At 37.9% G+C, this 15,476-nt stretch overlaps 1 protein-coding gene across 1 annotated transcript in view; it reads right to left on the bottom strand.

Moving 5' to 3' along the window:
* Nucleotides 1-15,476, bottom strand: part of MYH15 (myosin heavy chain 15) — a gene marked incomplete at both ends in the record, with an annotated part of 182,920 nt that overhangs the window by 135,770 nt on the left and 31,674 nt on the right. The window contains 2 exon segments of the mRNA XM_079705269.1: nucleotides 4,924-4,934; nucleotides 4,937-5,041. Of these exon segments, the coding sequence (XP_079561395.1) occupies nucleotides 4,924-4,934; nucleotides 4,937-5,041 (116 nt within the window).

Raw genomic sequence — 15,476 nt, 5'->3', positions numbered from 1 at the left:
ACTGAATAAATCAAAGAGGAAATAAAAAAATACCTAGAAACAAATGACAATGAAAATACAATGACCCAAAACCAATGGGATGCAGCAAAAGCAATTTTAAAAGGGAAGTTTATAGCAATACAATCCTATCTCAAGAAACAAGAAACATCTCAAATAAACAACCTAATCTTACACTGAAAGAAATTAGACAAAGAAGAACAAAAAAACCCCAAAGTTAGAAGAAGGAAATAAATCATAAAGACCAGATTAGAAATAAATGAAAAAGATATGAAGGAAACAATAGCAAAGATCAGTAAAACTAAAAGCTGGTTCTTTGAGAAGGTAAACAAAATTGATAAAACATTAGTGAGACTCATCAAGAAAAAAAGAGAGAAGACTCAAATCAACAGATATAGAAATGAAAAAGGAGAAGTAACAACTGATACTGCAGAAATACAAAGGATCATGAGAGATTACCATGAGCAACTATATGTCAATAAAATAGACAACCTGGAAGAAATGGACAAATTCTTAGAAAAGCACAACTTTCTGAGGCTGAACCAGAAAGAAATAGAAAACATATACAGCCCAATCACAAGCACTAAAATTGAAACTGTGATTAAAAATCTTCTAACAAACAAAAGCCCAGGACCAGATGGCTTCACAGGTGAATTCTATTAAACGTTTAGAGAAGCATTAACACCTATCCTTCTCAAACTCTTCCAAAATATAGCAGAGGGAGGAACACTCCCAAACTCATTCTACAATGCCACCATCTCCCTGATAACAAAACCAGACAAAGACATCACAAAAAAGAAAACTGCAGGCCAATATCACTGATGAACATAGATGCAAAAATCCTCAATAAAATACTAGCAAACAAAATCTAACATCACATTAAAAGGAACATACACCATGATCAAGTGGGGTTTATCCAGGAAACCAAGGATTCTTCAATATATGCAAATCAATCAATGTGATAAACCATATTAACAAATTGGAGGATAAAAACCATATGATAATCTCAATAGATGCAGAAAAAGCTTTCAACAAATTTCAAAACCATTTTATAATAAAAACTCTCCAGAAAGTGGGCAAAGAGGGAACCTACCTCAACATAATAAAGGCCATATATGACAAAAGCACAGCCAATGTAATTTTCAGTGGTGAAAAACTGAAACCATTTCCACTAAGATCAGGAACAAGACAAGGGTACCAACTCTCACCACTATTATTCAACATAGTTTTGGAAGTTTTAGCCACAGCAATCAGAGAAGAAAAGAAATAAAAGGAATCCAAATTGGAAAAGAAGTAAAACTGTCACTGTTTGCAGATGACATGATACTATACATAAAGAATCCTAAAGATGCTACCACAAAACTACTAGAGTTAATCAATGAATTTGGTAAAATAGCAGGATACAAAATTAATGCACAGAAATCTCTCACATATCTATACACTAACAATGAAAAATCTGAAAGAGAAATTAAGGAAACACTCCCATTTACCACTACAACAGAAAAGAATAAAATACTTAGGAATAAACCTGCCTAAGGAGGCGAAAAACCTGTATGCAGAAAACTATAAGGCACTGATGAAAAAAATCAAAGATGATACAAACAAATGGAGAGATATACCATGTTTCTGGATTGGAAGAATCAACACTGTGAAAACGACTATACTACCCAAAGCAGTCTACATATTCAATGCAATCCTTATCAAACTACAATGGCATTTTTCACAGAACTAGAAAAAATTTTTTACAATTTCTATGGAAACACAAAAGACACAAATAGCCAAAGCAATCTTGAGAAAGAAAAGTGGAACTGGAAGAATCAGGCTCCATGACTTCAGACTCTACTACAAAGCTACAGTAATCAAAATAGTATGGTACTGGTACAAAAACAGAAATATACATCAATGGAACAGGATAGAAAGCCCAGAGATAAACACACACATATGGTCACCTTACCTTTGATAAAGGAGGCAAGAATATATAATGGAAAAAAGACATCCTCTTCAATAAGTGGTGCTGGGAAAACTGGACAGCTACATGTAAAAGAATGAAGTTAGAACACTCCCTGACACCAAATACAAAAATAAACTCAAAATGGATTAAACACCTAAATGTAAGGCCAGACACTATAAAACTCTTAGAGGAAAACAGAGCAGAACACTCTATGACATAAATCACAGCAAGATCCTTTTTGACCCACCTCCTAGAGAAATGGAAATAAAAACAAAAATAAACAAATGGGACCTAATGAAACTTAAAAGCTTTTGCACAGCAAAGGAAACCATAAACAAGACAAAAAGACCACCCTAAGAATGGGAGAAAAGATTTGCAAATGAAGCAACTGACAAAGGATTAATCTCAAAAATATATAAGCAGCTCATGCACCTCAATATCAAAAGAACAAACAACTTAATCCAAAAATGGACAGAAAAGCTAAACAGACATTTCTCTGAAAAGATATACAGATTACCAAGAAACACATGAAAGGATGCTCAATACCACTAATCATTAGAGAAATGCAAATCAAAACTACAATGAGGTATCACCTCACACCCGTCTGAATGGCCATCATCAAAAAATCTACAAACAATAAATGCTGGAGAGGGTGTGGAGAAAAGAGAACGTTCTTGCTCTGTTGGTGGGAATGTAAATTGATACAGCCACTACGGAGAACAGTGTGGACATTCCTTAAGAAACTAAAAATAGAACTACCATATGACCCAGTAATCCCACTACTGGGCATGTACCCTGAGAAAACCATAATTCAAAAAGAGTCATGTACCACAATGTTCATTGCAGCACTATTTACAATAGCCAGGGCATGGAAGCAACCTAAGTGTCCATAGACAGATGAATAGATAAAGAACATGTGGTACATATATACAATGGAATATTACTCAGCCATAAAAAGAAACAAAATGTGTTATTTGTAGTGAGGTGGGTGGACCTAGAATCTGTCATACAGAGTGAATTAAGTCAGAAAGTGAAAAACAAATACAGTATGCGAACACATATATATGGACTCTAGAAAAAAAAATGGTTCTGATGAACCTAGGGGCAGAACAGGAATAAATACACAGATACAGAGGATGGACTTGAGGACACAGGGGTTGGGAGGGGAAGCTGGGACGAAGTGATAGGGTAGCATTGACATATATACAGTACCAAATGTAAAATAGATAGCTAGTGGGAAGCAGCTGCATAGCACAGGGAGATAAGCTCAGTGCTTTGTGACCACCTAGAAGGGTGGGATAGAGAGGGTGTGAGGTAGGTGCAAGAGGGAGGGGATATGGAGATATATGTATACATATAGCTGATTCACTTTGTTACACAGCAGAAACTAACACAACATTGTAAAGAAATTATACTCCAATAAAGCTGCAAAAAAAAAAAAAAAAAAAGAAACCCAACCATTTATGGAGCACCTACTGCTTGCAGGGCACTGTGCTAGATGTTGAGGTATTAAGATAAATTAGACACAGTCCATGGCCTCAAGGAACTCTGATTACCACAGAGGACAAAAATGTAAGCAAATTATCCCATAGAATTGGTATTACGGTAGAGGAAGAATTATTGATTTATAGAGTAAGCTGAACTAGGAAATTGATTTTAATTAGTTGTTGAACTGTTTTAAATAACACAGTCACACCAGATGCCTTAATAAACCAAAAGAAAGAGAGTTTATTGTAGTCAAAATAACTGTCTTCTATCACAAATTTGCACATTTGTCTATCTCATTTTCAAATTTAAGATGTATACAGAGTAAGGCAGTCTAAGCGTCACCTGAATACTAGCTGTGTGTCCTTTGGAATGTTATTTATGTTCCCTAAGCCTTGGTTTCCTCAACTGGGAAAAACATAAGTTAAGTATCCCTGCTGTACTTAACTCTGAGCATTGTAGGAATGGAAGGAGATAATATGAATGCTTTATACATATTGTATGTGATCAAACCACTTCTTCTTTCCAGAAAGACTACATTTCTCAGCCCCTCTGTAGCTAAGAAGAGAATTTGACTAATTCTTACCAATAGAATATTAGTAAAGGTGATATCACTTCTAGCCCCAAGCATTTAAAGTGGGTGTATTTTCTTTACAAATCATCTTTTCCCCTGTGCAGCAACATGGGAGGCCTTGCATTCCAGATGGCCTAAGTGCAAAATTGAAGAAGGTGGTCCAATCTGTATTGGACTTGGTATGAGTAAGAAATAAATGCCTACTTTATTGTCACTGAGATTTTACTGTGTGTGTATTACTGCAGCATGGCCTACCTCATACTGACTAACACATAACAGATGTAAATTATTATTTTGAAATGCACTAGCATACTTAGATGTTCTCATTACCTGGCAGCTCCGGGACTCTTTATTGCAAAGCCTCAGGATCAGCAGTCCTCAGAGCACTTGTTATTCTATAGTTAAAACATTCTCCTGAATACTGAATAAAACCTATATGACCTTCCATCTCTCACTTCTATTCTCATTCTTCCCCTCTCTTCAAATGCTAACTTCAGCATATGTTCTGAAACTCTTAATGAATGTGTCTGATTGCCTAAAAAGTCAATATTCCAAATAGGTGATAGATGTCAATTTGCCAATTTTATTCATGTCAGAAACCAATAGCTTTAAAAACTTCTTAGCTGGACAACAAAGATGTTGACCACAACAAGTAAAGGACTTGCCTGCATCTGCAAAGAGACTTATTACCTAAGGGAAAACTGTCAAAATGGCATATTTCAGACTAGAAAGACTCAACACAAGAGCATTTACTGTGGTGTGCATCACAGATGAAAACATTTGGAATACTTATCAAAGTCACTTTTTTATAGAAGTTCTTGCTGCAGACATCATCAGAAGTTGAAATATACACAAATACGACATGTGTACAATTACTACAAGATCATAGAATTGTAATGCTCTGGAAATACCTTACCTGTTCTAAATTTGGCCTCTAGTAACATATTCATTACCAACTTTGATTCTAGGATGGATCAAGCCCTTCACCAGCTCAGAGGAGTTAACACCCACGAGGAAAGTAGCTTTGTCAGCATCTGGTCAGAAGAAAGGAAGGAAAAGAAGGGAAGGAGGGAGGGAGAGAGAAAAAGAGAAGGAGGAAAGTGGGGAGGGGGAGAGAGGAAGGAAAACACTATTAAAATTCATTCCACTATAGCCCAATAGACTACCCAGAAGATGGAAGGATGGTTTGTTTAGAATGATATAGCAAAGTAGATTGTAGTTTTGAAATAAAGGCATGAATCCTAAATGTTTAAAAGTCTCTATTTCTTGGAAATGTAAATCAAAACCACAATGAACTTCCACTTCACACCCACCAGAATAGCTATAATCAAAAAGACAGACAATAACGAGTTTTGGTGAAGAAGTGGAGAATCTGGAAACTTCATACACTACTAGAATATAAAATGGTACAGCTGCTATAGAAAACCATTTGGCAGATACTCAAAAGTTAAACATAGTTACTATAAGACCCAGAAATTCCACTCTTAGGTATACACCCAAGAGAAATAAAAAGTATGTTCACACAAAATAGTTGTACACAAATGTTCCCAGTAGCATTATTCATTATGGCCAAAACATGAAAAAAACACAAATGTCCATCAGCTGATGACTGGATAAACAAAATGTGGTATATTCATACAATGGAACTTTTTTAGTCATAAAATGGAATGAAGTATTGATGCATGTTACAACATGGATGAGGCTTGAAAACTTTATAGTAAGGGAAAGAAGCCTGACACAAAGGCCATATATTGTATGATTTTATTTATATGAACTGTCCAGAATAGGCAAGTCCATAGAGACAGAAGGTAGATTTGTAGTTGCCAGGGGCTAGGAGAGAAAGGAATGGGGAGTAGCTACTTTAGGGTACAGGATTTCTTTTTGGAGTAATGAAACGTTCTGGAATTAAATAGGCGTGATGGTCACACAACATTGTGAATATGCTTAAACTCACTAAACTGTGCATTTTAAAATAATAAATTTTATAATATGGGAATTATAACTCAATTTTTAAAAAGAATATTTTTCTTGTTACTGGCCCTCTTCTGAAAAGAACTATTTATCTGAAGGACATGAAAAATCTCATTTTCATTATTTGCCTATTTTCCCCTCCTACATATACATTTGTAGATCCTTTCCATGAAACTGGAACTTGGACCATGTAATTGGATAATTCAAGACAGCTGCCAATCAACAGAAGCCAGAACACTTGCCCACTATCTTTTAGAAACCTTTCCTTTTCCTGTGAAATCTCTGCCCCATAGTGCCCTCTGCTGCCTAACAAGAATACTTACAACCCATACAATTGTACTTTTATAAAACAGCACTTCTATCTTCTAAGGAAAGAAGTGAAGAAGAATAAGTGTTATCAGAAGGAAAAGTAAATAGACATGTATCACACCAGGTGTTAAAAAATGGCAATAACACAAAAGAATGCCACAGGCAAAAAGTTATAAACACATTTCAAATTTCAGATTTTTTCAGTTATCAGACAAAAGGAATATTTTACTCAATTGAACCTCTCTGCTGTCTTCCATTTTAAATGAATCCTGAGATATGCTAGTATATCTGATGTAGTAACTCCATAAAATTAATGTCTTAATATAGAAGAAAATGTAGTCTTTCCTTACTTCACTAAGAAGTACAAAATTTCTTGAGCAGTAACCACAAATAGAGAATAAAGTAAAAACAAAACACATTTAGAGAGCTGTATGTCATTTGTACTAACAATATCCATTTCCTTTCCATCAGCCTTTAAAATTTTCACAAAGGCTTGAAAAGCTTGAAATGTTTGATTTACTTGTTAAATAAAATCAATGTATACTATACATACATTCTAGAAGCTCTACACCTACTCCATATCAATGATAATGGTCTAGGTACTCAGTTGCTATGAAACCTTTCAAAATGCAAAGCCCTTTTGGGAAAATAAATGGAAAAATCAAAAGTAAAGCAGACATGCTCATCCTATGCTGAGTTATTCCTGCTAGGAGTGCCATGTTTGGAGACAAAAGCCTGATTATTTCAAGTTGAGAAGCCAGTGGGTCAGAATCATAGACTTTTTGAACCAGAAGAGACTTTAAAGAGCATCTAACCCAAAATGAAAATATTTCAAAGGAAGGGAGAAATGCAGTGTGCCTGATGAATCTGAGCAGAGATGAATAGTAACCAGCAATGTGAAAAACGAACAATTCCACAATATCTGTCCAGAAAAAAAAAGACAGGAGTTCGATTTTCTATACATTGGAAGCATTCAGATGGACAATATAGGTAACAATAGTCTCAATCTCATACAACCTTTTTCCCAGTGTTAATGACAGTCCTTTGAGTCTATTTTTATCCATGAACAAAGGAAACCAAAATTCTCTGTACAGTATCCCACCTTAAGCTCTAACAGAAATAGCCTTCAACATTACAGAATTATTTCTCACCTACTCCAGAGGCACTCAAGGATATGCAGAAAGAGGAGTAATGGATTTATCCCACAGGTGTACATTAGACATCTCATGTTCTCCTTTTTTTTTTTTTTTTTTTTTTTACAGAAAATAATAGTTGTCATCATATTCCAAAAAAAAAAAAAGTTCATTTTCATTAAAAGTTAAATCTAATCTATGAATAAATGTCCTTCTGACATTTAGGAGATGCCATCATGAAGACAGCATCATCTGTAAACATATTTTCAACATGTAACCTGATGTGTTCCCCAAAGAGGCTTTATGAAATTCCCATCAATAAACATCATTTTCTACGACCTTGTGAATAAAACCATGAATTTTAACTTAGGTTTTATGATATGACCTGGGAGAGGTTTAGCTAGAGGGGGTTCTCAAATGGTGGTGTGGATTAGAATAGCCTGGAGAGCTCATAAAGGAACAAAGGACTAGCTCACTGAAGAAGGTTAGGGTCTGGGCCCATTTTTTAGCATGTTTGCCGGGTGATTCTGATATACATGAGGGTCTGAGAACAGTTCTTCTCAGAGGGTCCTCAACCTTGTCTGTACATTGGGGTCACCTGGCAAGTTATAAAAGCAAATCCTTATGCTTGCATCCTCCCTCAGAGATTGGTTTCCTTTGGTCTGGGTGAGGCCTGAGCTTCAGGAATTAAAAAGCTCCCCAGGTGCTTTCTGATGTTCAACCAAGTTTGAGAACTACTTTCTAGAGAAGGGTAGACAGGTTTGGCAAGTACATTTAGAAGATGGAGAGAACAAAGTCTGACTGCAACTGAAAACACGTAAGGAGGTAGAGAAAAACAAGAGGCAATCCTTTCCAGTGTGACAATTCTATCCCAGTTCTATCTGATCTGTAAATAACCAGATATAAAGAAACAAAATCCAGTTTTGTCAAACCACAATCTGGCTAATGTGAAAAAGGGTTTTGAAAATGATCTTCAGTTAGTCTTTTATATAGGGTTATAATACGGTTTCTGAGCTGTTCAAACTTCCTTAATTTATTGAACTGAGTTTCTGAGCACTTGCTATGTGCAAGGCCTGCTGCTAGATGCTATAGTAAGAAGATAGATAAACAAGACAAAACTCCTTGCTGTCAAGGAGTTTATAATCCATGAGAGTAAATAAAACGCAGGCAAAAATAGCAAGTCAATAAAACAACTGCCTATAAGAGACAAATCATGAGTATCATGAAAGTTTGAAAGAGAAAGAGATCCCTTCTGGACTGCATGACCAGGGAAGACTTCAAGAAAGAAACAGCATTTCATCTGAGCCTTGAAGGATAAGAAGGGTTTTGATGGGCAAGTATGGGAGAACAAGCATTCCTGAGACAGGGAACAGCATGACTTAAAGGCCCAGAGGCAGGCAGTGCAGCGATGGTCAAAGACGGTGGATAGTACCAACAAGTTACGAAGTAAGATAAACAGAAATGTGGGTGATTTGTGGTCTCAGGAGACATCTGATGCCACTGTAAGGTATTAATTAAATAATGGGGATATGTTAAAGGGCTGTTAGCAGAGAAATGGCATAATAAGAGTCAGGCTTCAGAACGATTAATGTTGTGGAAGCATGCAAAATAGACGAGAGTGAGGAGATTACAGAGAAAGCGAACCCACTGTGGGACACTGGAGCGCAAAAGTGCTGAAAGTCTGAACTAGGAATGGGAAAGGGAAAAAGAGAGACTGAGAAACATGACCAAGAGGTTTCTAACCTGAGAAGCAGAGAGAAGAGCAGTACTGTGAATATGAATAGAAAAGTCAACACGAAGACATTATTTGGGGGACACAATGATACACTGAGTTTTAGCCATGCAGGGTTTAGGGCAACAGTAGAATATGCAGTAGAAAGTTAGAAATATGAGGTTGGGACTCAAGAAGGAGGTAAAGGCAAGGATGTCCCCTTAGGTTTGGGTCCCTTTCCCCTTTCCATCCTCTTCTCCATCTGTCCAGCTCCTTCAATTCCTTCTTAAATGACTGGGAGGAAAATTACCAGTGCTTAATATATCAATATTAAGAGCCCTTAGAAATCAATAAGAAAAATCCCGTACCTCAATTTTAAAAATGGGCTAACAATGAAAATAAAAATTCAAAAAAGAAACAATACAAATAGGTAATAACCTACAAAAATGTTAACTTTATTAATACTTAAATGTAAAATAAAATCTGGCTAACTGGCAGGAGGAAAATGGTAACTGCTAATATTGGTGAACATAGTGAGAAAGTCACTCAACTAGAAAAAGACAAAGGATATGTCCTATGTCCCTGAGTGGGTAGGATTCATTTAACAAATAATTATTTACTACTATAGTAAGGGCTACTATGATACAGTGCCAGGCACTGTATTAAAACCTAGAAATACAGCAGTGCATAACAAATTAGGCCCCTGCTCCTATGAAGCTTACATCTGATGGAGACTGGGGAGTAGGACATCCAATAAAAAACAGCTGTATGAATGACACAAACAAAAATATTCAGGGTAAGGAGATAGAAAATGATGAGAAGGAGGTGGGGGCAGTCATGGAAGGGTTTTCTGATAACATAACATACAAGAAGGCACCTTGACAAAGTGAGGGAGTCAGCCATGAAGATACCTAGGAAGAGTTCCAGATAGGAGGAGGAGTTAGTGAAAATGTCCTGCAACAGGAGAGCTTGAATGATCCCAAAAGAGCCAAGAGACCCGTGGGCTGAGTGAGGGGAGCGAATGGGGAAAGGGTAGGTAGGTTGGGGTTCTGCACCTGATTCCACTGAGGTGTGTGGGTCCAGGCTAGGCAGTTCTGTGGCACCAGCTGGATGTCTCAGTTCTTACACCAACTACCTGGAGACAGCATCAGATTCCACAGGTTAAGAGTTAAGTCCTACAAGACTGCTTCCCCCAATTCAGATGCCAACTGTGAGTCCAGGTTGTCAATTAGGCTACTGACCAACCAGCTACAGATTGGAGGTTCCAACAACACCCTCCTTAGGTTCAATTAATTTGCTAGAGGCTCACAGAACTCAGAAAGACACTTTACTTATTAGATCAATGATTTATTGTAAAAGAATATAATTCGGGAATAGCCAAATGGCAAAGATGCATAGGGCAAGTTATGAGTAAAGGGTACAGAGCTTCCACGCCTTCTCCAAGGATGCCAGTTTCCCCAAATCTCCACGTGCTCAGCAACCAAGAAGATATCTGAACACTGTCCTTTTAAATTTTTATTTTTTAGGCTTCATTACATAGGCATGGTCGACTGAATTATTTGGCCACTGGTGATTGAACTCAATCTCTAGCCCTGCTCCTCTGCCCTGACAGGGGTGGGATTGAAAGTTCCAACTCTCTAATTACAGGGTTCGTTCTTGTGGTGACAAGACCCTATCCATAGGTACAGTCTAAAAGTCACCTTGTTAACATAAAAGACACCTTTATGGCTCTCATCACTCAAGAAATTCCAAATTAAGAGCTCTGTGCCAGATATTGGGACAAAGACCAAATATAAATTTCATATTATCAAGTATAATATGGAGATGAGATTAGAGAGAGATTTAGAGAGGTAACAGAAGGAGGCTATGATGAGGATTAAGGGTTTATTTTGAGTAAGATGGAAGCCATGCATGAACCTAGCACCGAGGAGGGAACATGGGCTAGTTTACACTATGAAAGGATCACTGCTGGCTGCAATATGTAGAACTACAGTGATGGGATGAGGGTGGAGACAGGGAGATCAGTAAGGAGGTTATCACAACAGTCTGGTGAGAAATGGTGGCTCAGGCTAAGCGGTGTCAGTGAACATGGTGATTGTGGGTAGTTGTGAGTTTTACATATATTTAAAGGTAGAGACAACAAGAAAGAGAGAAGTTCAGGATGACTCTAAGATTTGAGTCAGGAGAATCCAGTTGACATTTATTAAGAAGACTGAGAAATGAAGGGGCAGGAAGAGATGAAGAGTTCAGTTCTATACATGTTGAGTTTGAGATGATCAGCTAAGAAATGAGCAGAGAAAAGTTTCAAGAGTTGAGCTCAGCAGCCTTATAGCAGTTAGAAGTAAGGAAGATGAGGACGCTCCAGTAAAGAACCTGAGAAGGAACCACCATGGAGATTGTATGAGATACTCTGCTTCATTTGTTTATCTGTATTTTATTTATTTATTTTTTTTGCGGTAAGCAGGCCTCTCACTGTTGTGGCCTCTCCCAATACGGAGCACAGGCTCCGGATGCACAGGCTCAGTGGCCATGGCTCACGGGCCCAGCCGCTCTGCGGCATGTGGGATCTTCCCAGACTGGGGCACGAACCCGTGTCCCCTGTATTGGCAGGTGGACTCTCATCCACTGCGCCACCAGGGAAGCCCTTATCTGTATTTTATAATTAATAACTATGCCTTGTTTTTGTAATAAAAATAATTTTTAAAACTTTGTTTCAAAGCGTTGGAAAAGCAAAAAAAAGAACAAGGACAAAAACAGCAAAATAAGGCAGCAAGATGCCATGAAAGCATATATTAATATATTAATATAGAACATGTTTACACAATATTCAGGGCACATTTCCTTACTGTATTTTCCTCTGAGCTCAAGTGTCCTCTTCTCTGAGGGGACTTTCTGACCACCCTATCAACGATAACTCCTTAACTCCTATTATTTTTTATTCTTTTACTCTGCTTCATTTTTTTCATTCTGACTTCATGCATATTTGTCCATTTATGTATATATTGTCTATCTCCCACACTAGACAATCAAGACAGGGATTATATCTTGTTCATAGGTATATCTCTAGCACCAGGAATAGTCCCCCACATAGACTGCCCCCAAAAGTTATTTGTTAAACAATAAATGCAACCAAAAAATGGGCAAAGGAATTGAATAGATATTTCTGCAAAGAAGATATACAAATGTCTAATAAATACATGAAGATACTCAACATCACTAATCATCAAGGAAATGCAATTCAAAACCACAATGAGCATGTCTCTCCACAAGTAGAGCACCTTCTGGCTGCTGGTGGGGGACCCTGATGCCCAAGGAGATGGGAGGAACCCCCAAGTGAACTGGTAGGATGTGGGGGTACTGAGGGGGGAGAAGAAGTGGAGGTCAGACAAGATCAGTGACCCTGAGGCTGGGGAGATCAGGAGAGGCAGGTGGGAGAGGCCCCCCAGGAGGAGCAGGAGAGGAGGCAATTGCCCCAGCCACTCAGGCCTGGGGAGCCTGCTGGGCTCCCAGGCTGGTCCCCTGCCCTCCAGGGCGCACCCCCTCCCCCTGGCTGCATTGGTCCTGGGGACATAGGAGGGAGGTCAGGAAATCAGAAGAGGAAGGCGGGAGGGGCCCTCCGGGAGGAGGAGCAGGAGAGGAGCAGAGGGCATTTGTCTCACCCACTTGAAACCAGGAAGCCTGCTGGGCTCCCAGGTGAGGTCCCAGCCCTCTGACACGGGGGCGGGAGGCACGCCTTGGCCCCTTCTGTTCTGTTGAGCCTAAGCCCCAACCCCCCCACAGCCCCCAGGGCATTTTCCAGCCCTGTGGATCCTAAGCATACACCCCATCCGCTGCCCAAACCTCACCCTTGCTTAGGCCCCACCTTCTACAGCTAAGGCCTTCACCCCCCCCCCTTTTTTTTCTTTTGTTTTTCTTTTCTCTCCTCCTCTTTTTTTTTACTATTGTGGTACATTGTACCTTCCAGTTGTTGATTCATCTAAATTTTAATTTTTATATTCTTTCTAATGTATCTGTTAGTTTTCTAGTCTAATTTTGTTTTTTACTTTGTTATTGTACACTCTCTCTTTTTTTTTTTTGGCCACCCCATGTGGCTTGCAAGCTCTTGGTTTGCGAGCAGGGGTTTGGGCTGAAGCTCCTACAGTGGGAGCTCGGAGTCTGAACCACTGAACTAACAGAGAACCTGAGACCCCAGGGAATATTCATCAGAATGAGGTCTCACAGAGGTCCTCATTTCAGCACCAGGACCCAGCTCTACCCAACACCCTACAAACTCCAGCGTTGGAAGCCTAAGGCCAAACAACAAGTAAGACAGGAACACAATCCCACTCATAAAAAAAAAAATGAGATGGCAAAAAAATATGTCACAGATGAAGGAGCAAGGTAAAAACCTACAAGACCAAATAAATGAAAGGAAATAGACTATCTACCTGAAAAAGAATTCAGAATAATGATAATAAAGATGATCCAGAATCTCAGAAATAGAATGGAGGCACAGAATGAGAAAATACAAGAAATCATTAACAAAGATCTAGAAGAACTAAAGAACAAACAAACAGAGATGAACAACACAATAACTGAAATGAAAAATACATTAGAAGGAATCAATAACAGAATAACGGAGGCAGAAGAAAGAATAAGTGAGCTGGAGACAAAATGCTGGAAATAACTGCCGAGGAGCAGAATAAAGAAAAAAGAATGAAAAGAATTGAAGACAATCTCAGAGACCTCTGGGACAACACTAAATGTACCAACATTCGAATTATAGGGGTCCCAGAAGAAGAAAAGAAAAAGAAAGGGTCTGAGAAAATATTTGAAGAGATTACAGTCCAAAACTGCCCTAACATGGGAATGGAAAGAGTCACCTAAGTCCAGGAAGCACAGAGAGTCCCATACAGGATAAACCTTAGGAGAAGCACACCAAGACACATATTAATCAAACTAACAAAAATTAAATTCAAAGAAAAATTATTAAAAGCAGCAAGGGAAAAACAAAAAATAACATACAAAGGAATCCCCATAAGGTTATCAGCTGTTTTTTCAGCAGAAACTCTGCAGGCCAGAAGGGAGTAGCAGGATATACTTAAAGTGTTAAAGAGAAAAACCTACAAACAAGATTATTCTACCCAGCAAGGATCTCATTCAGATTTGATGGAGAAATCAAAAGCTTTTCAAACAAGAAAAAGCTAAGAGAATTCAGCACCATCAAACCAGCTTTACAACAAATGCTAAAGAAACTTCTCTAGGCGGGAAACACAAGAGAAGAAAAAGACTCACAAAAACAAGCCCAAAACAATTAAGAAAATGGTAATAAGAACATACATATCAATAATAACCTTGAATGTAAATGGATTAAGTGCACCAACCAAAAGACACAGACTGGCTGAATGGATAGAAAAACAAGACCCATATATATGCTGTCTACAAGAGACCCACTTCAGATGTAGGGACACATACAGACTCAAAGTGAAGGGATGGAAAAAGATATTCCATGCAAATGGAAATCAAAAGAAAGCTGGAATAGCAATACTCATATCACATAAAACAGACTTTAAAATAAAGAATATTACAAGACACAAGGAAGGACACTACATAATGATCAAGGGATCAATCCAAGAAGAAGATTAACAATTATAAATGTTTATGCCCCCAACATAGGAACACCTCAATACATAAGGCAAATGCTAACAACCATGAAAGGCGAAATCGACAGTAACACAATAATAATAGGAGACTTTAACACCCCACTTTCACCAATGGACAGATCATCCAAAATGAAAATAAATAAGGAAACACAAGCTTTAAATGACACAACAGACCAGATAGATTTAACTGGTATTTATAGAACATTCCACCCAAAAGTGGCAGGATACACTTTCTTCTCAAGTGCACACAGAACATTCTCCAGGATAGATCACATCATGGGTCACAAATCAAGCCTCAGAAAATTTAATAAAATTGAAATTGTATGAAGCATCTTTTCTGACAACAATGCTATGAGACTGGAAATCAATTACAGGAAAAACACTGTAAAAAACACAAATACATGGAGGCTAAACAGTACGCTACTAAATAACCAAGAGATCACTGAAGAAATCAAAGAAGAAATAAAAAAACAAAGGAACAAATGACAGTGAAAAGATGATCCAAAACCTATGGGACACAGCAAAAGCAGTTCTAAGAGGGAAGTTTATAGCAATTCAATCTCACCTCAAGAAACAAGAAAAATCTCAAATAAACAATCTAACCCTACACTTAAAACAACTAGAGAAAGAAGAAAACCCAAAGTCAGTAGAAGAAAAGAAATCATAAAGTTCAGAGCAGAAATAAATGAAATAGAAATGAAGA

This window comes from Hyperoodon ampullatus (assembly GCF_949752795.1).
Source record: "Hyperoodon ampullatus genome assembly, chromosome: 5".
Lineage (NCBI taxonomy): Eukaryota > Metazoa > Chordata > Mammalia > Artiodactyla > Ziphiidae > Hyperoodon > Hyperoodon ampullatus.
Note: the sequence above shows the minus strand (reverse complement) of the source record. Positions and strands in the feature narration are given on the sequence as shown.